The sequence below is a fragment of the Dendrobates tinctorius genome, unplaced genomic scaffold, assembly GCF_039654945.1.
Source record: "Dendrobates tinctorius isolate UK_male_01 unplaced genomic scaffold, ASM3965494v1 ptg000216l, whole genome shotgun sequence".
In the NCBI taxonomy this organism is placed as follows: Eukaryota; Metazoa; Chordata; class Amphibia; order Anura; family Dendrobatidae; genus Dendrobates; species Dendrobates tinctorius.
In genome coordinates, this window is record NW_027361883.1 from 3,738,840 (window position 1) to 3,764,957 (window position 26,118).

At 47.6% G+C, this 26,118-nt stretch overlaps 1 protein-coding gene across 1 annotated transcript in view; it reads right to left on the reverse strand.

Annotated features, from left to right (window-relative positions):
* DYSF (dysferlin) overlaps window positions 1-26,118 on the reverse strand; it is a 320,393-nt gene that overhangs the window by 261,070 nt on the left and 33,205 nt on the right. The window contains exons 5-6 of the mRNA XM_073555076.1: window positions 18,026-18,164; window positions 11,474-11,664 (exon numbers count right to left, since the gene is read on the reverse strand). Of these exons, the coding sequence (XP_073411177.1) occupies window positions 11,474-11,664; window positions 18,026-18,164 (330 nt within the window). The remainder of the gene's footprint in view (window positions 1-11,473; window positions 11,665-18,025; window positions 18,165-26,118) is intronic.

Consider the following 26,118-nt stretch of genomic DNA (forward strand, 5'->3'; position numbering starts at 1 on the left):
ACTCACTATTCTGCAGGTACAGTCACTGTGTACATACATTACATTACTGATCCTAAGTTACATCCTGTATTATACTCCAGAGCTGCACTCACTATTCTGCTGGTGCAGTCACTGTGTAAATACATTACATTACTCATCCTGAGTTACATCCTGTATTATACCCCAGAGCTGCACTCACTATTCTGCTGGTGCAGTCACTGTGTACATACATTACATTACTGATCCTGAGTTACATCCTGTATTATACTCCAGAGCTGCACTCACTATTCTGCTGGTGCAGTCACTGTGTACATACATTACATTACTGATCCTGAGATACATCCTGGATTATACCCCAGAGCTGCACTCACTATTCTGCTGGTGCAGTCACTGTGTACATATATTACATTACTGATCCTGAGATACATCCTGGATTATACTCCAGAGCTGCACTCACTATACTGCTGGTGCAGTCACTGTGTACATACATTACATTACTGATCCCGAGTTACATTCTGTATTATACCCCAGAGCTGCACTCACTATTCTGCTGTTGCAGTCACTGTGTACATACATTACATTACTGATCCTGAGTTACATTCTGTATTATACCCCAGAGCTGCACTCACTATTCTGCTGGTGCAGTCACTGTGTACATACATTACATTACTGATCCTGAGTTACATCCTGGATTATACCCCAGAGCTGCACTCACTATTCTGCTGGTGCAGTCACTGTGTACATATATTACATTACTGATCCTGAGATACATCCTGGATTATACTCCAGAGCTGCACTCACTATACTGCTGGTGCAGTCACTGTGTACATACATTACATTACTGATCCCGAGTTACATTCTGTATTATACCCCAGAGCTGCACTCACTATTCTGCTGTTGCAGTCACTGTGTACATACATTACATTACTGATCCTGAGTTACATTCTGTATTATACCCCAGAGCTGCACTCACTATTCTGCTGTTGCAGTCACTGTGTACACACATTACATTACTGATCCTGAGTTACATCCTGTATTATACCCCAGAGCTGCACTCACTATTCTGCTGTTGCAGTCACTGTGTACATACATTACATTACTGATCCCGAGTTACATTCTGTATTATACCCCAGAGCTGCACTCACTATTCTGCTGGTACAGTCACTGTGTACATACATTACATTACTGATCCTGAGTTACATTCTGTATTATACCCCAGAGCTGCACTCACTATTCTGCTGTTGCAGTCACTGTGTACACACATTACATTACTGATCCTGAGTTACATCCTGTATTATACCCCAGAGCTGCACTCACTATTCTGCTGTTGCAGTCACTGTGTACATACATTACATTACTGATCCTGAGTTACATCCTGTATTATACCCCAGAGCTGCACTCACTATTCTGCTGGTGCAGTCACTGTGTACATACATTACATTACTGATCCCGAGTTACATTCTGTATTATACCCCAGAGCTGCACTCACTATTCTGCTGGTACAGTCACTGTGTACATACATTACTGATCCTGAGTTACATCCTGTATCTCTTTTATTATAAAATATCAAAAACAATACAACACAACATTCCAGAAAAGAAAACATAAACCAAAATATACACATTAATCATACACTTAGGACATACAGAAACTTGTGCATAACCGCAACTTGTTATAGTCCCCAAGCTTTCCAGCTTAGGGGACCCCCAGCAGGAACTTTCCAACAGAAAACTTTTCCCATAAAATAATGAAAAACAGTTTTTAATCTTTCACCCCCATTCACTCTCTTTCACTCCCCATTCACACTTCCACCCATACCTATATACAGGAAAACAAAAATAATATTATTGGCCCATGCTGCCTTAAATAAACCTAGCCAATTCTTTTTTGGCAAAAGTACCTACACCAGCTTAACACCTCTATACATACATATATATATTTTTTTTTTTTTTTATTATTATTTATCCCACCACCCACACCACAGGTCCATAAATGTCCATGGCCTTATCACGTCTAGGCCTGATGAGCACGAAAGTTTATGCCCACAAGCAAAACCCTCACCCATTTGCCCCCGATGTGCTCAAAAATGGTCCATTTTCCATAATTTCCATGGTCCATGGTATATGGTATATCCATTCGCCACTTTCCCCTTGGTTTAGGGTCCTTTTACTTTTTTTTCCCGCTCTCACCCCCCCATTCACCCCCCTCCCAACCTCACTACGCCCCCCATGCACCTCTGACTACGGAAAAGAATAACAACACATACTACAATACATATACTACAATACATATACTACAATACATATACTACAATACATATACTACAATACATATACTACAATACATATTACAATGCAATATTACAATGCAATGTCATTACATCATTTGCTTTACCGAAAATTACCACACCACAAACCTTTACTTACAGGCCCAAGTTCAGTGCCTGCAAGCCCAATATCCATTATTTCTCTATCTCAAAACAAAAATCTAGATGTGCCAAGCAGTAGCCCACCACCAGGAAAAAGGAGTTCTAGAGGCCCCATCCCTCACTAACACATTCACCCTGTCCCTCAACGACTAAGACTGTCCCTACTTCTGTCCCTAAAGAAACTGTCCCTATCTGTCCTTACCTGCCCCTACTCTACCTACCTTATCATAACTAACTCTCTATCTGTCCCTCAGTGCCTGTCCCTCCCTGTCCCTATCTACCCCTACTTCTGTCCCTCACCACCCACACCACCTTATGCTGTCCCTACCCACATTCACACAAAATCTAGCTCTCCCTAGAGTGCGTTTTTAAAAGGAAAGGCCCCTCCAAAGCCAAGAGGCCCTCCTCACACCCAACCTTTCGAACTCCAAAGAACGCACCTTCACCAGGTCACCCAGGATGTTACTAACCACCTCTTCCCTTGGGAGGGCTTTCTGCCGCGTCGAAACTAAGCACCGTGCATTCCAAATGTAGAACCTAACCACTACACTGACTAGGAATAAAGTGCCCCGGTCTCGGCCACCCAGAGTTCTGAACGCTCCATAGGCCCACTCGGCATAGGAGAGGGACGCCAGCCGCGGCCAACGTATGGAAGCCCCCACCCTGTTGTAAACCTCTGTATTAAAGGGACACTGAAGCAGGAAGTGCTCCATGCTTTCCAGCACGTCGCCACACTCCTCACGGGGACAACCCCGATCATCGGATTTCCTGCACTTCAGGTTATCCTTTACATACAGCCTCCCGTGGAAGCAGCGCCAGGTCAAGTCCCAAAACTTCGTGGGGATCCGCTTAGAATTTAAAAGCCCGAGCCCCACCTCCAGATCCCAGCCTGGGCAATCCTTAAGGGCCAGGGGCTTCTGGAAATGGGTCAACAGAACCCTCCTGTCAAGGCATTGCCACGACATGGTCCTGATTTCCCACATTCCTAGACCCCACCGGCGGATCACCTTCAGAACCGGGGTAGCATAAGCCGGGAGATGCCCATGAGGTGTGCGGAGGTCCTTCACTTGCCCTCCTGTCTCCCATTCCTGGAAGAAGGGCCGAAGCCAACCCTTGCAGGAGACTACCCACGGAGGAGCCCTCTCTAGCCAGAGGTTGGAAATGTTGGCTTTAAGAAAGGTGTTCACTAAGAACACTACCGGGTTGACCATACCCAACCCACCTAGTCTCCTCGTGCGGTATGTGACCTCTCTCTTGATTAGGTTGAGCCTATTCCCCCATAACAGCTGGAAGAACAGGCTATAGACCCGTGTCCAGAGAGGTTCTGGCAAGATGCACACGCTGCCTAGGTAAATTAACAAGGGAAGCAGAAAGCCTTTAGCCAGGGCAACCCTTTCCCTTAGGGACAAAGACCAACCCTTCCATTGGTCCACCTTTTAGGCGGCGATCTTAAGTCTGCCCTCCCAATTTTGCTGGGGGTAGTCCCCGGGGCCAAATTCGATGCCTAGAATTTTGGCGGTGGCCTGGGGCCCTGGAAGGGTGTCCGGGAGATCAAAACTAGGATCTCCTCCCAGCCAGAGACTTTCACACTTATCCCGGTTGATCATGGACCCGGATGCCTCCGAGTAGCGCACTACCTCTGACATGACCCAATCCGCCTCCCCCCTCGAGGACACGAAAAGGGAAACATCATCGGCGTACGCCACCACCCTCAGAGAGGACCCAGAGCCCGCCTGGTCCATCCCGACTCCCGCCAATGGCCCACGATCTACCCTCCTTAGGAAGGGATCGATCGCGAACACGTATAAAAGCGGGCTCAGCGGACAGCCCTGACGGACCCCAGAACCCACCTCAAAAGGGCGACCTGACCAACCGTTCACCAGTGGAAAAGTCTCAGCCCCTTGGTACAAGATCTCTAACCATTTTACAAACCTCCCAGGCAGACCATACCCCAAAAGGACGGACCAGAGGTACTCATGGTTGACCCGGTCAAAGGCTTTCGCTTGGTCTAACGACAGCAAGTACCCCTTCCAGTGGCCTGCCCTACCCTGCTCCACTGCCTCCCGGACACAGAGCACAGCACTAAAAGTACTGCGGCCTGGAACAGAGCAATGCTGGGCCCCTGAAAGGAGCCGGGGTGCAAACTTCACCAGCCGATTAAACAGCACTTTGGCCAGAATCTTCCGGTCCGTATCGAGAAGCGCTATGGGACGCCAATTCTCGATACGGGACGGGTCTTTACCCTTTGACAGAATAATTAGGGCTGACTTCCTCATTGAGTCGGGAAGAGTGCCCGAGGATAGACACTCATTAAAGACCCCTGTCAAGAGGGGCACCAAGGAGCCCCTAAAAGTCTTATAAAACTCGGATGTTAAGCCATCCGGACCTGGCGATTTCTTGGGCCGAAGCCCATCAATGGCCAGTTTCACTTCCTCCTCCCTAATTTCTTCTGCCAAAACACCAAGAGAGGGATCACCCCCTGGCTCAGGGACGGTTTCAGCCAGGAAAGCCGACATCCTATCCCGATCCAGATCCTTCTTTTCCAAGAGGCGCGAGTAGAAGGATCTGACCACCTCCAGGATCCCTGATTTGGATCTGTTCAGGGACCCGGTACTGTCAATCAGTCCTGTCACCATCTTACAATTCACTGACATCTTACAGTTTCTGTAAGGGTCGGGCGAGCGGTACTTCCCGAAGTCCCTCTCAAAAACTAAAGATGTGTGTCTATCATGCTGGCACCTCTTGAGCAAAGATTTCACTCTGGAGATTTCCTCACGGTCACCTCCAGTCGAGACAAGCTGCTCGAGTTTCCTCCCCAGAGCCTGATACAAGCGGTGCCTGTTCAGACTTCTGAGGTTCGAGAGTTGACGGAAGAACCCCGCCACCCGCTTTTTGAAGATCTCCCACCACTCTGACTTACTACTACAGAGATCCAACAGCGGTACCTGGCTCTGAAGAAAATCCTCGAAGGATTGTCTCACCTCCGCTTCTTCCAGCAGGGACAAATTGAGCTTCCACAGCCCTCTTCCCATCCGAGGAGTCTCTGCAACATTCAGAGAAAAGAAAATTAAACAGTGGTCGGAGAACTCCACCTCAACGGTGGACACAGCAGAAAAGATGGCGTCCTCCTTCAAAAAAAACCTGTCTATTCTAGACCTACTGCTACCCCTATGGTAGGTGAAACCCCCGTGGCCTGGGGTGTGCCGGATGTGGACATCCACCAGGCGAGCTTCACTAGCTATGCTATTAAGCGCGACGCTGTCATAAGCCAGGCGGTCTCCGGGACCCCCCCGGTCACGGGACCTCGTATCGGTGTTGAAGTCCCCACCGAAGACCACCTGTCGGCTCGTAAAAAGAAAGGGCTTGATCCTCAGGAAGGGACATTTACGGTCCCACTTGGACTGTGGGCCGTAGATATTAATGAGCCGGAGCTCTTGTCCCCTCATGAAGACATCTAGGATCAGGCACCTCCCCATTTCCAACTCAGTAACCCGTCGGCATTCAACATCTGCAGTCTTAAAAAGTACTGCCACCCCGCTATACGGCTCAGCCGCAAGAGACCAGTATGAGGGCCCGCACCTCCACTCCCTCCGTGCTTTAAAGATGGCCCCCATGTCCGTTAGTCTGGTCTCTTGCAAAAATAAAATTTCTGCCTCAATCCGGGAGAAAAAAATCAAAGGCCGTGAAGCGAGCCGCATCTGACTTAATGCTGGCGACATTAATGGACGCCAGCGTCAACGGGGCGAGTTCAGCCATCATGGGTGATCGAGTTGGATGGCCAGTTTCTTCCCTGCCCCGCTATCACCTCCTCCTGGGGAGGGGTCAGACACCTTCCTTTTTAGGGAAGCCCTCGACGTGTCCATCCCTCCCCCCCAGTGTCCTCGCCCCCGGGGTCCAAGCCTGTCCCCCCCTCAGGAGGAACAGTGCCCCCTGAGGGACGGACTCCACCATCCCCCGAAGGACCCTCCGGTGTTACCCCCGGCCCAGCACCCTCGTCTTGCGGATCGTCATCTGAACCTCCGAGGGCGCTGAACCGGTTGGAGAGTCTGATCAGAGGGGGGTCAGCGGGCCCTTCCGTATGCACTCTTGTGGTCGGGGGCGGGGGGGACTTTGAAGACTTGTCAGCCCTCTTCCCTCCCGATTTACGGTTGGCACGCTTGTTTTTGCCACCTGATGCTGTAGGCTGCCCCCTGACATCCTCGTCGACACTTTCATAACGAGAGGAGTCGTCTGAGTCAGCCGCTTTCTCCTCTCTCTCCATCCTCCTGATCTCCTCACTCACCGCACTCTCCCCCAGGGCCTCAGAGGCTTTTGCCACGGGCCTAGAGGGAGGGGCAGGCATCACCCCAGTTTCCCGAGGCTCCACCTGCCCCTTGCCTCCATGGCGTTTTTCTTGCCTCCGCTCATACGCGGGGCCCCTTGCCTTAGCATTGCCCTTCCTCACCGGCCCCTCAGCCCTTCCCCCTCCGCCACCACCTGCCACGGCAGAAGCACCGCCAGAGGTTGCCCCCTCACGGTCTCCCCCCACCGGGCCTGCAGCGGTATTGGAGAAAGAGCGAGGGCAGGGGCTGAGCGGGTGACCTAGGTCACCACACAGGTGGCACCGAATGTCTTTGCACAAGGCGGCCAGGTGGCCTACCCCACCACACAACGCACACTTCTGCACCTTGCAGCTGGCGCTGAAGTGGGTGGGGTCGCCGCACTTGTGGCAGACCTTCGGTTGCCCCTGGTAGAAGACCAGGATCCTATCCCTCCCCAAGAACGCCGAGGAAGGGATGTGGGTGACCGTGCCGCCGGAAACCTTCAGCTTTACCATGAAGGTCCAGCCCCCCGACCAGATGCCAAATTCGTCCCTGTTCTTTTTTGGGACCTCGGTGACTTCCCCGTAACGAGAAAGCCACGTCATTATGTCCACGCCTGCGAGCGACTCGTTACAAGTCACCACGGTCAATCGCTTGACGGCATTTTGGCGAGACACCGCTTGCGCAACGAAGTCTCGCCATCTGGGCTCTTCTCGCACCAGCTCGTAGTTCGACAAGAAGAGCTCAAGCCCCTCTGGCCGCTCGAAACTGACATCAAAGAAGTGGGACGCCGAAGGATGTATCAGGGCAAAGATGTCATTCGCCCCGAAGACCATCTTAAGGAGGAGCTCCACCACCTTGCTCCTGGGTGGAGAAGCTTCATTGCCCCCCCACCTAAGACGGACCACATTCCTTCTTGGCGGCCCCTGCCCGGCTGTGGGGAGAGACCAAACAGTCCCTCCCTCCCTTTGATTTTGGAAGGCAGCAAGGCCGTGTCTCTCTATCCAGAAAGACAGGTCCACTGTCCTCCCCTCTACTGTTACCGACCTTTCTCCCCTTTTAAGGGCCTCCAGGAAACGGTGGTGCAAAGCGCCGTCCCTGGAGCCCGGAGGCAAGGAGACCCCCCCAGGACCACCCTGACCCCCAGCCGCGGCCCCCGCATAGTTACGTTGGGGTCTCGCGGCCGGGGGGGCAGATGGGCCAGCCCTCCCACCACCACTTGTGCCTGCACCCTCATTCGTCCTCCCACTCACTCTCCCATTCACTCTATTATTCCCAGCATTCACTCCAGCACTTTCAGCCACATTCACTCCCTCATCCATGTCACTCACATCCCCATTCACGTCCACAAACAACTCCTCAAAAATATCAGTCACCCCACTCTCACATTCACTCAGGCACTCCTCATACTCCTCAGCACCAATTTTATTTATATTTACATCAGCATTAACAGTTCCTTTGCCGCAATTTTCCCTCCCACCTGCTGGGGGCCCTAGCTGGCCAGGTGCTCCATGATTGCCTTTACTGGCCAAGAGTGCTGCTGCCCCTTTAAGTGCCTCAGCGCTGATGACATACTGCACATTTCCCTGGCTGGGCCTGGGAGCAGCAGCAGCTCCTGGTTTCTCCAGCACCATTTTTTTTTTCTTTTTCAGAGTTTGTTTTGATTTCCTTGTTCTGGGACAGCTCTGGCTCTGGCACAGCTCCCTGCCCTGCATCCTTCTTCACTACCTCTGCCGGCTTGCCAGGGGGCGCCAGAGTCCCCGCACCCTCAGATGAAGGTAGGTGGGCTGGGGACCCCGACAACTTTTGGGGGCAGCTTGCTTGCACTGCTTGGGAGGGTGGGTGGGACAGAGGGCAGCAGGCCTGCCGTGGCCCCGCCCCCCCCCGCCAGTCACGGCCACCACGGGCAGAGCAGTGACCCCTTGCAAGGCCACGCCCCCCCAGGTGACGCGGACGTAGCGAGCGGGACAGCAGCCGAGGAGGACACGCCCCCCCCGCATGCCACAGCCTTTGCAGGCCGGGCAACACTCGGGGAGGCCCCGCCCCCCTCGCAGACCACCGCCGCCACTCTGTGCCCACCACTTGCCACGGGCAGGGCCGGCCACTCCCCCTCGTCGCCCAGTGGCGGCGGAGCCCCCCGCACGGACCCCCTTTTGGGTCGACGTGCCGGAGACCCCGCTCTTACCACGGGCGCCGCCATGGGAGCGACCAGCTCCCTGCACCGCTTCAGTTGTTGTTTGATTTTTTGCTCGCCCTTCCTAGACTTCTGAACCCCCACTAGCGATCCAGACTTAGCGGATCCGTACGTTGGGGGCCCAGAAGCCCCAGCACTCGCCGCCGGAGGTGCGGCCCTGGCTGTGCCAACTTTACCTGTTGCCAGGCCACCGAGGGCTGAGCCTGGACACCACCACCAACACCACAACCAGCACCGACCTCCATGTCACTGCCCTGGTCTGAACTGTCACCAGATGCGACAGTCAGGTCACAACAGTCATCTCTCTCCCCGCTCCCTCGCTGCGGACCCACCACAGGGCCCGAGCCGGGGTGGGCAGCGGGTTCCACGCAGCGGGACAGAGGGGCCCCGGGAAGAGGAGCAAAAACCAGTTGTTCCTCCACGCCTTCAGAGGCCTTACGCCTGCGCCTCCTGTTTCTCCTCCTCCCGGTTGCCTCATCCTCCGGGCAGACTTCATCCCCAAACAACAGCGTGCCAAACCGTCCTGGGGATTCCATCTGCTGCACTTGCCTGAGGATGAGGCAGCCCCCCTCGGTATTACTCCCGCTCCCTCCATCCTCCCCCTCGCTCCCGCTTTGCTCCGCGTTACTGGAGTCCAGCGGGAGGGCCAATTGCTCAGGGGCTATCCCGCTGCATGTTACCTGACTCCTGCTGGTGTTCGTCAGGCCTTCAGGTGGAGGTGGCCCGGGTGTGGTGTGGGCGCCATCTTGCTCTTCCTTCTCCTCACTTTCCTCCACCTGGGTGGGGCCTCCTGACCCCCCAGGAAACCCACCGGCCATGGCCCTGAACCAGTCCTCGTTCCGCAGCTTCTCCTGGAAGGTGCCGCTGCCGGCCATGATGACACTTCGCCGGCCCTCCAGGGCCCGAATCTCCTCTTCCAGCCGCTGGACTGTGGCGGCGACCTCCGCTTTCTTTGAGGTACGGAGCCTGTTTTTAGATATTATCCTGGCTCCCTCCAACTCCCCTCGAAGTCTCCTCAGCTGCTTCCCGGCCTCCTCATATTCGGAGAGGTGGGCATGGATGCGGGAGGCGTAGGTGGTAGCCGGCTCTCCCGCAGCCTTGGAGCCCCAGATGTTAAGGGGGGGGCCCCGCCTCACCTCTGCCGGCTGCTGCACCACCGGGGGAAGGGCCCGCCACAGCCTTCACTTCAGGGGTCCCGGACCCTGGAGCCTTACGGCCCCCTGGTGTCCGCTTTTTCCCCATCCCTGGGACTGGCTGTGCCTTGGGCCTCCTGATGGTGGATGAGGCCCCCCCACCCCCAGCTGGCTTGCTGGGGGGTGGGAGCCAGGGGCACAGCCCCGGCGCTCAGTCCCAGGGAGAGTCCTCTTTCCTGGGAAGGGGGCAGATGGAAAGTCCTTGCAGGAAAAAAAAACCTCCCTTCCCAGGAGCTTAGCAAAATCCCAGCCTGCAGACGCTCAGCTGCGACGCTCCTCCTCTTCCTGGGTGTGTCCAGAGCTGCACTCACTATCCTGCTAGTGCAGTCACTGTGTACATACATTACATTACTGATCCTGAGTTACCTCCTGTATTATACTCCAGAGCTGCACTCACTATTCTGCTGGTGCAGTCACTGTGTACATACATTACTGATCCTGGGTTACATCCTGGATTATACCCCAGAGCTGCACTCACTATTCTGCTGGTGCAGTCACTGTGTACATACATTACTGATCCTGGGTTACATCCTGGATTATACCCCAGAGCTGCACTCACTATTCTGCTGGTGCTGGAGCAGTCGCTGTGTACATACATTACATTACTGATCCTGAGTAACATCCTGTATTATACTGCAGAGCTGCACTCACTATTCTGCTGGTGCAGTCACTGTGTACATGCATTACATTACTGATCCTGAGTTACATCCTGTATTATACTCCAGAGCTGCACTCACTATTCTGCTGGTGCAGTCACTGTGTACATACATTACATTACTGATCCTGAGTTACATCCTGTATTATACTCCAGAGCTGCACTCACTATTCTGCTGGTGCAGTCACTGTGTACACACATTACATTACTGATTCTGAGTAACATCCTGTATTATACCCCAGAGCTGCACTCACTATTCTGCTGGTGCAGTCACTGTGTACATACATTACTGATCCTGAGTTACATCCTGTATTATACCCCAGAGTTGCACTCACTATTCTGCTGGTGCAGTCACTGTGTACATACATTACATTACTGATCCGGAGTTACATCCTGTATTATACTCCAGAGCTGCACTCACTATTCTGCTGGTGCAGTCACTGTGTACATACATTACATTACTGATCCTGAGTTACATCCTGTATTATACCCCAGAGCTGCACTCACTATTCTGCTGGTGCAGTCACTGTGTACATACATTACATTACTGATCCTGAGTTACATCCTGTATTATACCCCAGAGCTGCACTCACTATTCTGCTGGTGCAGTCACTGTGTACATACATTACATTATACTCCAGAGCTGCGCTCAGTAGGAGTTGGAGCTTTGATTGGTTCCTGTAATTGGTACAGTCATAGACTCTTCTCTGCGATGATTCTTACTTGGAAGTCCTGGGGTTTGTGTGACAGCTGTTTTCGGGGGGCGCTCTTCTTCCTCTTCACCCCCGGAGCAGGGACAGCAGCTGTGGGTTTCTTGGGAAGGGTGGGCTGCTCTGATCCTGGCATTAGGGAGGTGGTTTCTCCCTCATCTCCAGTGCCACCTTGGTCCTCGGTGTCGTCCTCCATTGTTGTATCTAGAAAGAAAGTAGATTTTCCACAAATGTCCATGTAATTACTACATGCGAGCACCAGGGGGCACTGTATATTTCAAAGTTATAAGACCACAAGCATCAGCAGCCAGGGGTAATTACTATTTCTGACCACTAGATGTCAATGTTCATTTACAAGATTCTGCAGAGAACGCAGCAGATCATGGTGCAGTTATCAGAGTAGTGACACTCCGCCACACAAAGGAAAAGACGACAATGAAGCAGATATTGCCCAATGTTAGAACCTAACGCATAGGTGAAGAACACATGTTCAACAAACAGCGACATCAGCAAGTGTATAAATACACAAGAATCGGCTAAGGAACACAAGGATCTGCATTGTGTGCAGGGAACATAGCAAAGGTGAAGACAGGCGGCAAGCCACAGCCGAGAAATAACACGTGGTGGAAAACAAAACTGAACCATCATCTCTACAAAGACTTTTCCATAAGTCAAATTGTTTCACAATTTATTTACAGCCATGAATCATGTAATTACTACATCTGACCACTGGAGGGCACTGTTCATTAACATTCAGCCCAATGTGTGTAATTATTCAGTCTGACCACTGGAGGTCACTGTTCATTTACATTCACACAATGTGTGTAATTATTCGGTCTGACCACTGGAGGTCACTGTTCATTTACATTCACACAATGTGTGTAATTATTCTCTCTGACCACTGGAGGTCACTGTTCATTTACATTCACACAATGTGTGTAATTATTCGGTCTGACCACTGGAGGTCACTGTTCATTTACATTCACACAATGTGTGTAATTATTCGGTCTGACCACTGGAGGTCACTGTTCATTTACATTCACACAATGTGTGTAATTATTCTCTCTGACCACTGGAGGTCACTGTTCATTTACATTCACACAATGTGTGTAATTATTCTCTCTGACCACTGGAGGTCACTGTTCATTTACATTCACCTAATGTGTGTAATTAGTCTATGTGATCACTGGAGGGCACTGTTCTTTAACATTCAGCCCAATGTGTGTAATTATTCTCTCTGACCACTGGAGGGCACTGTTCATTTACATTCACCTAATGTGTGTAATTATAAAGTCTGACCACTGGAGGGCACTGTTCATTTACATTGACCTAATGTGAGTAATTATTCTCTCTGACCACTGGAGGGCACTGTTCATTTACATTCACCTAATGTGTGTAATTATTCTCTCTGACCACTGGAGGTCACTGTTCACTTACATTCACCTAATGTGTATAATTATTCTCTCTGACCACTGGAGGGCACTGTTAATTAACATTCAGCCCAATGTGTGTAATTATTCAGTCTGACCACTGGAGGGCACTGTTCATTAATATTCAGCCCAATGTGTGTAATTATTCTCTCTGACCATTGGAGGGCACTGTTCATTAACATTCAGCCCAATGTGTGTAATTATTCTCTCTGACCATTGGAGGGCACTGTTCAATTACATTCACCTAATGTGTGTAATTATTCAGTCTGACCACTGGAGGGCACTGTTCATTAACATTCACCTAATGTGTATAATTATTCTCTCTGACCACTGGAGGGCACTGTTCAATAACATTCAGCCCATTGTGTGTAATTATTCTCTATGACCACTGGAGGGCACTGTTCATTAGCATTCAGCCCAATGTGTGTAATTATTCAGTCTGACCACTGGAGGGCATTGTTCATTAACATTCAGCCCAATGTGTGTAACTATTCTCTCTGACCACTGGAGGGCACTGTTCATTAACATTCAGCCCAATGTGTGTAATTATTCTCTCTGACCACTGGAGGGCACTGTTAAATCCTAAATTTCCATCACTGAGCTCCATAGATTGAGATATAATTTTTGGAAAACTGTAATTATTGGAGACGACTGACTGTGTAATGGAACCACAACTCCATAAATACCGATGGTTTTCAGTTCGGAATCCATTCATCAGCAGCCAGCGTCGGACTGGCCCACCGGAGAACCGGTGGATTCTCCGGTGGGCCCTGGCATCTGGTGGGCCCTGGCACCTGCTGGCATACAGGGCCAGCAGTTGCCTAGGGCCCCCGCTGCTCCAGGGGCCCCCAGCCAGTGGTGTGTCGCACACCATGCAGCTGCTATGGGGGCCCCTGTCCCCGCTACTAAAGAGAAATGAATATTCACTGCGAAGCAGGTCTCCACCCCCAGAGGCCCCGCCCCCAGCCCAGTAAGCCGCTCTGCATCAGGGCCGGCGCCGCCCTCAGTCCTCTCTGCTCCTGGCTCACAGCCAGTGCGCGATGACGTCACTACATCACACACCCGCTGTGTGTCTGGCAGAGGGGGCAGCTCCTGACACTGAAGCCGGGATCAGCGTGGGAGCGAGGAGGAGAGGTGAGTATTGTGGTTTGTTTTGTTTTTTATATCTCTCTCGCTCTCTCTATCTGTCTCTCTCTCTATCTATTATCTATATCTATCTATTTCTATATTTATCTCTATCTATCGCTCTATCTTTATATCTATCTTTCTATCTCTACATCTATCTCTATATCTATCTATTATGTCTATCTATCTATCTCTATATCTATTATCTCTATATTTATTATCTATCTAGCTACCATCTATATCTATCTATCTTTATCTATATATATATATCTCTATCTAATATCTATATCTATCTATCTCTATACCTATCTATTTATCTATCCGTTATCTATCTCTATATCTTTTCTCTGTATCTATCTATCTCTATATCTATTTCTCTCGCTATCTATCGCTCTATCTCTATATCTATCTTTATATCTATATCTATATATCTATCTCTATCTATCTCTATATCTATTTCTCTCTATATCTCTCTCTATAGCTATCTATCTATATATCTCTATCTATCTCTATATCTATCTCTCTGTATATCTATCTATCGCTCTATCTCTATATCTATCTTTCTTTCTATCTCTATATCTATATATCTATCTATCTTTCTCTATCTATTTATCTCTATATCTTTATTCTGTATCTATCTCTCTCTATATCTATATCTATCTATCTCTATATATATCTATTATCTCTATATCTATATCTATTTCTCTCTATATCTCTCTATCTATTTATCTCTATCTCTATATCTATCTCTCTGTATATCTATCTATCTTTCTATCTCTATATCTATCTATCTATCTATTTATCTCTATCTATTATCTATATCTATCTCTATCTATCTATCGCTCTATCTCTATATCTGTCTTTCTATCTATCTCTATATCTATATCTATCTATTATGTCTATCTATCTAGCTGTCTCTATTATCTATATCTACCTATCTCTATATCTTTCTGTCTTACTCTATCTCTATATCTATCTGTTATCTCTATATTTATTATCTATCTTTATCTATCTATCTCTATCTATTATCTATATCCATATCTATCTCTCTATCTATTTATCGATCTCTGTATCTATCTCTCTCTATATCTATCTCTCTCTATATCTACCGCTCTCTCTATCTCTATCTATCTTTATATCTATCTATCTCTATATCTATCTATTATCTATCTCTATATCTATCTCTATATCTGTTTCTCTCTATATCCATCTCTATATCTCTCTCTCTATAGCTATCTATATATTATCTCTATATCTATCTATCTCTATATCTATCTGTTATCTCTATATCCATATCTATCTCTATATCTATCTATCTCTATATCTATCTTTCTATCTAACACCATATCTCTATATCTATCTCTATATCTCATTATCTATCTCTATCTCTCTCTCTTTATCTATCTATCTATTGATCTATCCATCTATCTCTATATCTATCTCTATATCTATCTATTATATCTATCTATTATCTCTATTATCTATATCTATCTATCCATCTATCTATCTAGCTATCTCTATCTATCTCTATATCTCTCTATATCTATCTATCTTTCTAACTCTATATCTATCTATCTCTATACATATCTCTATATCTATCTATTATCTCTATATATATCTCTATATCTATCTTTCTATATCTATCTGTCTCTATATCTATCTATCTCTATATCTATTATCTCTATATCTATCTCTATATATATCTCTATATCTATTTTTATTTATAGCCATCTATCTATATATATTTATCTCTATATCGATCTATATATGTCTATATTATTATTATTATTATATCTGTATATCTCTGTCTATTATCTATCTCTATCTATTATCTATCTCTATCTATATATCTCTATATCTTTCTATCTATAGCTATCTATCTATCTATCTATCCATCCATTATCTATTTTCTATCTATCTACCTATCGATCTATCTATCTATCTATATTTCATTCTATATCTATCTTTATATCTATCTCTATCTATCTCTATGAATCTTTCTATCTATATCTATCCATTATCTACTTTCTATCCATTATCTACTATCTATCTCTATATCTATCTATTTCTACATCTATCTTTCTATCTATATCTATCTAACTCTATATATCTATATAGCATTATTCCCTATGAGGGGGGCAGTATTATACCCTATGAGGGGGGCAGTATTATACCCTATGAGGGGGGCAGTATTATACCCTATGAGGAGGGCAGCATTATTCCCTATGAGGGGGGTGTATTATACCCTATGAGGGGGGTGTATTATACCCTATGAGGGGGCAGCATTATACCCTATGAGGGGGTGCATTATTCCCTATGAGGGGGTGCATTATACCCTATGAGGGGGGCAGTATTATTCCCTATGAGGGGGGCAGTATTATACCCTATGAGGGGGGCAGTATTATACCCTATGAGGGGGGCAGTATTATACCCTATGAGGGGGTGCACTATACCCTATGAGGGGGTGCATTATACCCTATGAGGGGGGCAGTATTATACCCTATGAGGGGGTGCATTATACCCTATGAGGGGGGCAGCATTATACCCTATGAGGGGGGCAGCATTATACCCTATGAGGGGGTGCATTATACCCTATGAGGGGGTGCATTATTCCCTATGAGGGGGGCAGTATTATACCCTATCATTATACCCTATGAGGGGGCAGTATTATACCCTATGAGGGGGGCAGTATTATACCCTATGAGGGGGTGCATTATACCCTATGAGGGGGTGCATTATACCCTATCATTATACCCTATGAGGGGGGCAGTATTATACCCTATGAGGGGGGCAGTATTATACCCTATGAGGAGGGCAGCATTATACCCTATGAGGGGGGCAGTATTATACCCTATGAGGGGGGCAGTATTATACCCTATGAGGAGGCAGCATTATACCCTATGAGGAGGGCAGCATTATACCCTATGAGGGGGGCAGTATTATACCCTATGAGGGGGGCAGTATTATACCCTATGAGGGGGGCAGTATTATACCCTATGAGGAGGGCAGCATTATTCCCTATGAGGGGGGTGTATTATACCCTATGAGGGGGGTGTATTATACCCTATGAGGGGGCAGCATTATACCCTATGAGGGGGTGCATTATTCCCTATGAGGGGGTGCATTATTCCCTATGAGGGGGGCAGTATTATTCCCTATGAGGGGGGCAGTATTATACCCTATGAGGGGGGCAGTATTATACCCTATGAGGGGGGCAGTATTATACCCTATGAGGGGGGCAGTATTATACCCTATGAGGGGGTGCACTATACCCTATGAGGGGGTGCATTATACCCTATGAGGGGGGCAGTATTATACCCTATGAGGGGGTGCATTATACCCTATGAGGGGGGCAGCATTATACCCTATGAGGGGGGCAGCATTATACCCTATGAGGGGGTGCATTATACCCTATGAGGGGGTGCATTATTCCCTATGAGGGGGGCAGTATTATACCCTATCATTATACCCTATCAGGGGGCAGTATTATACCCTATGAGGGGGGCAGTATTATACCCTATGAGGGGGTGCATTATACCCTATGAGGGGGTGCATTATACCCTATCATTATACCCTATGAGGGGGGCAGTATTATACCCTATGAGGGGGGCAGTATTATACCCTATGAGGGGGTGCATTATACCCTATGAGGGGGGCAGTATTATATTCTATGAGGAGGCTGCATTATATTCTATGAGGGGTCTACATTATATTCTATGAGGGGGCTGCTTTATATTCTATGAGGGGGCTACCCCAACTCCTGCTACATAATTAAGACATGCACAACCTTATATTATACCCGGATATTAGTGTGTTTTACCGCACAATTGGTGGTCTGGTATTTAACTCTATGCAGCTACATAGTGGGCCCCAAGAATGATTTTCTCTGGTGGGCCCAAGGTGTTCCAGTCCGACGCTGCCAGCAGCTGCCAATGAATGACGGATCCTATGCTACTGCTAGATTCCAGAGCGGCTCGGCTTCTTATCACATGGGGATGGGGTGAACTTACCAAACTGCAGCTGACTGACAGTGTCCACATCACTGAGCGATGGCGTGGGCTCCTTCACCGCCGGAACCGCTGATGGTGGAGGATACAGAGGTGCTGCCCCCGGTGGTGGAAAGTAGGAGATCTGTAAAGTCAATGTGGCCTGAAAACAAGAGAAGGCGGCGAGATGTTACACGAGGCTGGAGACGGATCATGACAACGGCAAAAATCCACGAGAAGTCTGCATGATGTCCTCAGGAGCGAAACTGCTCACAGCTGAGGGTTTGCTACAGCTGCACTTCTTACTTGTCACATGTGGCCCCAGCCGGAATCTCTCTATATAAAAACGAATGTGTGTGTGTGTGTGTCACCAACCAATCACAAAGCATCTTTCATTTCACTAGAGCTGTTCAAAAGAAGCTGAGCTGTGATTGGTTGCTATGACCAACAGTTTTCTCACTTGACAACACCTCAGCAGACACTGACATGGTGGGAGAAATCTAGCATCCCCGGGAACATAAGCTCCCAGCCACTGTTTGCCCCCTGAAACGAGCAGAGAGCACATGACAGAAATGAATCCCCCCTCCCTGCCAATATACACATCACACATCCTCCATCCCATAGTCACATCTTCATTATTAAAGGGATCATTGGTATGGGAGTCAGGGCAAATCCACTCAGCGCTCTGGTTCTGACCACAGGCTGATGGGATGATGTGGGATATTAGGGGTAGTAGTCCGGTGGCTCTGGCTGACAGGATGATGTGGGATATTAGTGGTAGTAGTCCGGTGGCTCTGGCTGATGGGATGATGTGGGATATTAGGGGTAGTAGTCCGGTGGCTCTGGCTGACGGGATGATGTGGGATATTAGGGGTAGTAGTCCGGTGGCTCTGGCTGATGGGATGATGTGGGATATTAGGGGTAGTAGTCCGGTGGCTCTGGCTGACAGGATGATGTGGGATATTAGTGGTAGTAGTCCGGTGGCTCTGGCTGACAGGATGATGTAGGATATTAGGGGTAGTAGTCCAGTGGCTCTGGCTGACAGGATGATGTGGGATATTAGTGGTAGTAGTCCGGTGGCTCTGGCTGATGGGATGATGTGGGATATTAGGGGTAGTAGTCCGGTGGCTCTGGCTGACAGGATGATGTGGGATATTAGTGGTAGTAGTCCGGTGGCTCTGGCTGACAGGATGATGTGGGATATTAGTGGTAGTAGTCCGGTGGCTCTGGCTGATGGGATGATGTGGGATATTAGGGGTAGTAGTCCGGTGGCTCTGGCTGACAGGATGATGTGGGATATTAGGGGGAGTAGTCCGGTGGCTCTGGCTGATGGGATGATGTGAGATATTAGGGGTAGTAGTCCGGTGGCTCTGGCTGATGGGATGATGTGGGATATTAGGGGTAGTAGTCCGGTGGCTCTGGCTGACGGGATGATGTGGGATATTAGGGGTAGTAGTCCGGTGGCTCTGGCTGACAGGATGATGTGGGATATTAGGGGTAGTATTCCGGTGGCTCTGGCTGATGGGATGATGTGGGATATTAGGGGTAGTAGTCCGGTGGCTCTGGCTGACAGGATGATGTGGGATATTAGGGGTAGTATTCCGGTGGCTCTGGCTGATGGGATGATGTGAGATATTAGGGGTAGTAGTCCGGTGGCTCTGGATGACGGGATGATGTAGGATATTAGGGGTAGTAGTCCGGTGGCTCTGGCTGATGGGATGATGTGAGATATTAGGGGTAGTAGTCTGGTGGCTCTGGCTGACAGGATGATGTAGGATATTAGGGGTAGTAGTCCGGTGGCTCTGGCTGATGGGATGATGTGAGATATTAGGGGTAGTAGTCCGGTGGCTCTGGCTGATGAGATGATGTGGGATATTAGGGGTAGTAGTCCGGTGGCTCTGGCTGACGGGATGATGTAGGATATTAGGGGTAGTAGTCCGGTGGCTCTGGCTGATGGGATGATGTGAGATATTAGGGGTAGTAGTCTGGTGGCTCTGGCTGACAGGATGATGTAGGATATTAGGGGTAGTAGTCCGGTGGCTCTGGCTGATGGGATGATGTGAGATATTAGGGGTAGTAGTCCGGTGGCTCTGGCTGATGGGATGATGTGGGATATTAGGGGTAGTAGTCCGGTGGCTCTGGCTGATGGGATGATGTGAGATATTAGGGGTAGTAGTCCGGTGGCTCTGGCTGACGGGATGATGTAGGATATTAGGGGTAGTAGTCCGGTGGCTCTGGCTGATGGGATGATGTGGGATATTAGTGGTAGTAGTCCGGTGGCTCTGGCTGATGGGATGATGTGAGATATTAGGGGTAGTAGTCCGGTGGCTCTGGCTGACGGGATGATGTAGGATATTAGGGGTAGTAGTCCGGTGGCTCTGGCTGATGGGATGATGTGAGATATTAGGGGTAGTAGTCCGGTGGCTCTGGCTGATGGGATGATGTGGGATATTAGGGGTAGTAGTCCGGTGGCTCTGGCTGACGGGATGATGTGGGATATTAGGGGTAGTAGTCCGGTGGCTCTGGCTGACGGGATGATGTGGGATATTAGGGCTAGTAGTCCGGTGGCTCTGGCTGACAGGATGATGTGGGATATTAGGGGTAGTACTCCGGTGGTTCTGGCTGACGGGATGATGTGGGATATTAGTGGTAGTAGTCCGGTGGCTGTGGCTGACGGGATGATGTGGGATATTAGGGGTAGTAGTCCGGTGGCTCTGGCTGATGGGATGATGTGGGATATTAGGGGTAGTAGTCCGGTGGCTCTGGCTGACAGGATGATGTGGGATATTAGTGGTAGTAGTCCGGTGGCTGTGGCTGACGGGATGATGTGGGATATTAGTGGTAGTAGTCCGGTGGCTGTGGCTGACGGGATGATGTGGGATATTAGGGGGAGTAGTCCGGTGGCTCTGGCTGACAGGATGATGTGGGATATTAGTGGTAGTAGTCCGGTGGCTGTGGCTGACGGGATGATGTGGGATATTAGTGGTAGTAGTCCGGTGGCTGTGGCTGACGGGATGATGTGGGATATTAGTGGTAGTAGTCCGGTGGCTCTCGCTGATGGGATTATGTGGGATATTAGTGGTAGTAGTCCGGTGGCTCTGGCTGACAGGATGATGTGGGATATTAGTGGTAGTAGTCCGGTGGCTCTCGCTGATGGGATGATGTGGGATATTAGTGGTAGTAGTCCGGTGGCTCTGGCTGACAGGATGATGTGGGATATTAGTGGTAGTAGTCCGGTGGCTCTGGCTGATGGGATGATGTGGGATATTAGTGGTAGTAGTCCGGTGGCTCTGGCTGATGGGATGATGTGGGATATTAGTGGTAGTAGTCCGGTGGCTCTGGCTGACGGGATGATGTGGGATATTAGTGGTAGTAGTCCGGTGGCTCTGGCTGACGGGATGATGTGGGATATTAGGGGTAGTAGTCCGGTGGCTCTGGCTGACAGGATGATGTGGGATATTAGTGGTAGTAGTCCGGTGGCTCTGGCTGACGGGATGATGTGGGATATTAGGGGTAGTAGTCCGGTGGCTCTGGCTGACGGGATGATGTGGGATATTAGTGGTAGTAGTCCGGTGGCTCTGGCTGACGGGATGATGTGGGATATTAGGGGTAGTAGTCCGGTGGCTCTGGCTGATGGGATGATGTGAGATATTAGTGGTAGTAGTCCGGTGGCTCTGGCTGACGGGATGATGTGGGATATTAGGGGTAGTAGTCCGGTGGCTCTGGCTGACGGGATGATGTGGGATATTAGTGGTAGTAGTCCGGTGGCTCTGGCTGACGGGATGATGTGGGATATTAGTGGTAGTAGTCCGGTGGCTCTGGCTGACGGGATGATGTGGGATATTAGGGGTAGTAGTCCGGTGGCTCTGGCTGACGGGATGATGTGGGATATTAGTGGTAGTAGTCCGGTGGCTCTGGCTGACGGGATGATGTGGGATATTACAGCAGATCAGGGGGAGAAGAATAATCCCTGACACAACCCCTATATCCAGTGCAGCCCCACTCAGAATCAGTGCACTACACACAGAGGTGGATATAATGTCATCCTGTTCCTTCTCCCACACCCATTATATGATCTTGTCACAGACTGGGAGCCGAGTGTTAGAAATCAGAGAATCCACCAAAAAGGCCCAAAATCTAACAATCGACAACCAATAAATTAGAAATTACCACAGGGAACTATGGAAGGCGTCCTTCAATTATAAAAAACCCAGAATGTGAAAGGTAACGTGAGACAGTGCTGGAGGGACAACTGTACACTGTATTTCCCATTCCTAGAAGTATCGGGTTCCGATTTTCAACGATTATAACTGCTATAAGGCTGTGTGCACACATTGCGGATTTTGTTGCGGATCCGCAGTGTTTTTTTCTGCGCAGATTTGCAATAAATCCTCAAAGGATTGCTCGAGCAATGTGAATCAATGGGAATCCAGAGTTAGTGTGCACGGATTCTCAGCATTGTATTTTCCGCAGCATGTCAAGTCTTTTGCGGATCTGCAGCATTTCTGCACCCATTGACTTACACTGAGTCAGTCAAATCCACAGCAAAACCGCAGGTGTTTATAAGTTCTGAGGATTAGCTGCCAAAAACACTGCGGAAAGGAAGGATGAAGAGTTTGCGGGCGGAGTATAAGTGGGTGTCTGCCTGCGGGTGTCTGTGTCAGTGTGTGGGTGTCTGTCTGCGGGTGTCTGTGTGTAGCCCAGGCGTCGTCTGATGGGACTACTATTCCCATCCAGATATGTCTGCTGTCACATATAACAAAGACAGCATGAGCCGATGATGGGAGAGTAGTAGTCCCATCATCCCGTGACTGTTCAATTGCAAAAAAAAAAAAAAAAACATTCATACATTCCTAATAAACCAACATATACTTACCTTTCCATCGTACTCCATTGATTATAGAGTGTCCCACGACGATCTCACTGGTAGAACAGTCACATCGGGAGATGTGACTGCTCTACACGACTCCGGAGATACACTGACAGGAGGTTATCCCTCCCGCAGTGTATCACTGCGCCGCTGTGAGAGGTCACCGAAGTTCATGCTGTCACTTGCGGCACTGCTGCATGAGAAAATTATCACACAGCAGTAGTGCCGTAAAGTGAGAGCACGAACTCTGGTGACCTCTCAGTGATACACTGCGGGAGCGATTATCTCCTGTCAGTGTATCACCGAAGCCGTGTAGAGAAGTCACATCCCTAAATGTGACTGTTCTACATGTGAGATTGTTGTGGGACACTCAGTAAAAGGACTACGTCAGACCAGGGAGTATTTGTGTTGGTTTATTATTTTAATTTTGCTGCAGGTGATCAAGGGAGTTGGGGAATTAGGCGTTCAGTAAGTATGGCAAATAAAGATTCAATAAAGGAGTCTGTTTGATTATTTCAAATAAAGGACTGTATTGTGGCTATGTCTTTATTGACCATATAACTATAGGATTAGTAAAGGATAGGTGTCTTATTGACGCTTCTCTATTACTAAGCCGGGGGCTTGATGTCACCTGACAATACAAAAGTGTCATCAACCCCACAAATATTACCCCATTTACCACCGCTACAAGGCAAGTGGGAAGAGCGAGGCTAAGTGCCAAAATTGGTACATCTATAAGATGCGCCATTTCTGGGGCGGCTGAGACTTCATGTCTTTAGCCTGGGGAGTGCCAATATCCATGGCCCCTTCCCAGGCTATTAATATCAGCCAGCAGCTGTCTGCCTAGCCTTTGCTGGTTCGATTTTTATAGGGGGACCCCAAGTCAATTTTTTTCTGGGGTTCCCCTGTAAACTAACCAGTAAAGGCTAAGCAAACGTCTGTGAACTGATATTAATAGCCTGGGTACCTGTATGGCTATTGGCTCCTTCCCAGAATATTAACCTCAGCCGTCAGCATTCCCTCTGCTGGTTAAGAAAATTGAGCGGGAGCCCACGCAATTTAAAAAAAAAAATGTATTGAAAAATAAACAGATAATGCGTTTCACACAAATTTCGTGTGTGTGCGGGTGTCTTTTCTTTAACTCTTTATGTACCAATTTATTAATAAGGGTATCTGGCTGACACCTGTTCGTTACTAAACCTCACTTATATTTGTCTTGTGTGTGTAAACATTATATTTGAACATGGCATGTAATGATATTATGGTCTTCAATGGAGAAAGTAAAAGAAGAGGTTGAAAAAAAATCTGCATCAAATCCGCATCAAAACAACAGCAAATCTTCAAAGTGTGCACATACCCTAATACTGCCCCTATGTACAAGAATATAACTACTATAATACTGCTCCTATGTACAAGAATATAACTACTATAATACTGCCCCTATGTACAAGACTATAACTACTATAATATTGCCCCTATGTACAAGAATATAACTACTATAATACTGCTCCTATGTACAAGAATCTAACTACTATAACTACTATAATACTGCCCCCTATGTACAAGAATATAACTACTATAATACTGCTCCTATGTACAAGAATATAGCTACTATAATACTGCCCCTATGTACAAGAATATAACTACTATAATACTGCCCACTATGTACAAGAATATAACTACTATAATACTGCTCCTATGTACAAGAATATAACTACTATAATACTGCCCCCTATGTACAAGAATATAACTACTATAATACTGCTCCTATGTACAAGAATATAGCTACTATAATACTGCCCCTATGTACAAGAATATAACTACTATAATACTGCCCACTATGTACAAGAATATAACTACTATAATACTGCTCCTATGTACAAGAATATAACTACTATAATACTGCTCCTATGTACAAGAATATAACTACTATAATACTGCCCCCTATGTACAAGAATATAACTACTATAATACTGCTCCTATGTACAAGAATATAGCTACTATAATACTGCCCCTATGTACAAGAATATAGCTACTATAATACTGCTCCTATGTACAAGAATATAACTACTATAATACTGCCCCCTATGTACAAGAATATAACTACTATAATACTGCTCCTATGTACAATAATATAACTACTATAATACTGCTCCTATGTACAAGAATATAACTACTATAATACTGCTCCTATGTACAAGAATATAACTACTATAATACTGCTCCTATGTACAAGAATATAACTACTATAATACTGCCCACTATGTACAAGAATATAACTACTATAATACTGCTCCTATGTACAAGAATATAACTACTATAATACTGCTCCTATGTACAAGAATATAACTACTATAATACTGCCCCCTATGTACAAGAATATAACTACTATAATACTGCTCCTATGTACAAGAATATAACTACTATAATACTGTCCCCTATGAACAAGAATACAACTACTATAATACTGCTCCTATGTACAAGAATATAACTACTATAATACTGCCCACTATGTACAAGAATATAACTACTATAATACTGCCCCTATGTACAAGAATATAACTACTATAATACTGCCCACTATGTACAAGAATATAACTACTATAATACTGCCCACTATGTACAAGAATATAACCACTATAATACTGCCTCCTATGTACAAGAATATAACTACTATAATACTGCCCCTATGGACAAGAGTATAACTACTATAATACTGTCCCCTATGAACAAGACTATAACTACTATAATACTGCCCCTATATACAAGAATATAACTACTATAATACTGCCCCTATATACAAGAATATAACTACTATAATACTGTCCCCTATGAACAAGAATATAACTACTATAATACTGCCACCTATATACAAGAATATAACTACTATAATACTGCCCCTATATACAAGAATATAACTACTATAATACTGCCCCTATATACAAGAATATAACTACTATAATACTGCCCCCTATATACAAGAATATAACTACTATAATACTGCCTGTTGTGAGTTCATTTTCCCCTTCGTCACTGAGGTCTGGTGAACTCCCTATTCTGGTAAAGGAAGGTAATGAGCCTGATTATCAGGCACCTGAGCCTAATGAGGATGACTGGCTGAGTGGAGTCACTGACTGGATATAAGGCTGCCGACGCCCTTCTGCCTTGCGGGTGATTTCTCTGTGGACTTCTAGGACACCAGTCTGATTCCTGCTCCTCTAAAGCTAAGTTTTCTGTTTTGCCTGTT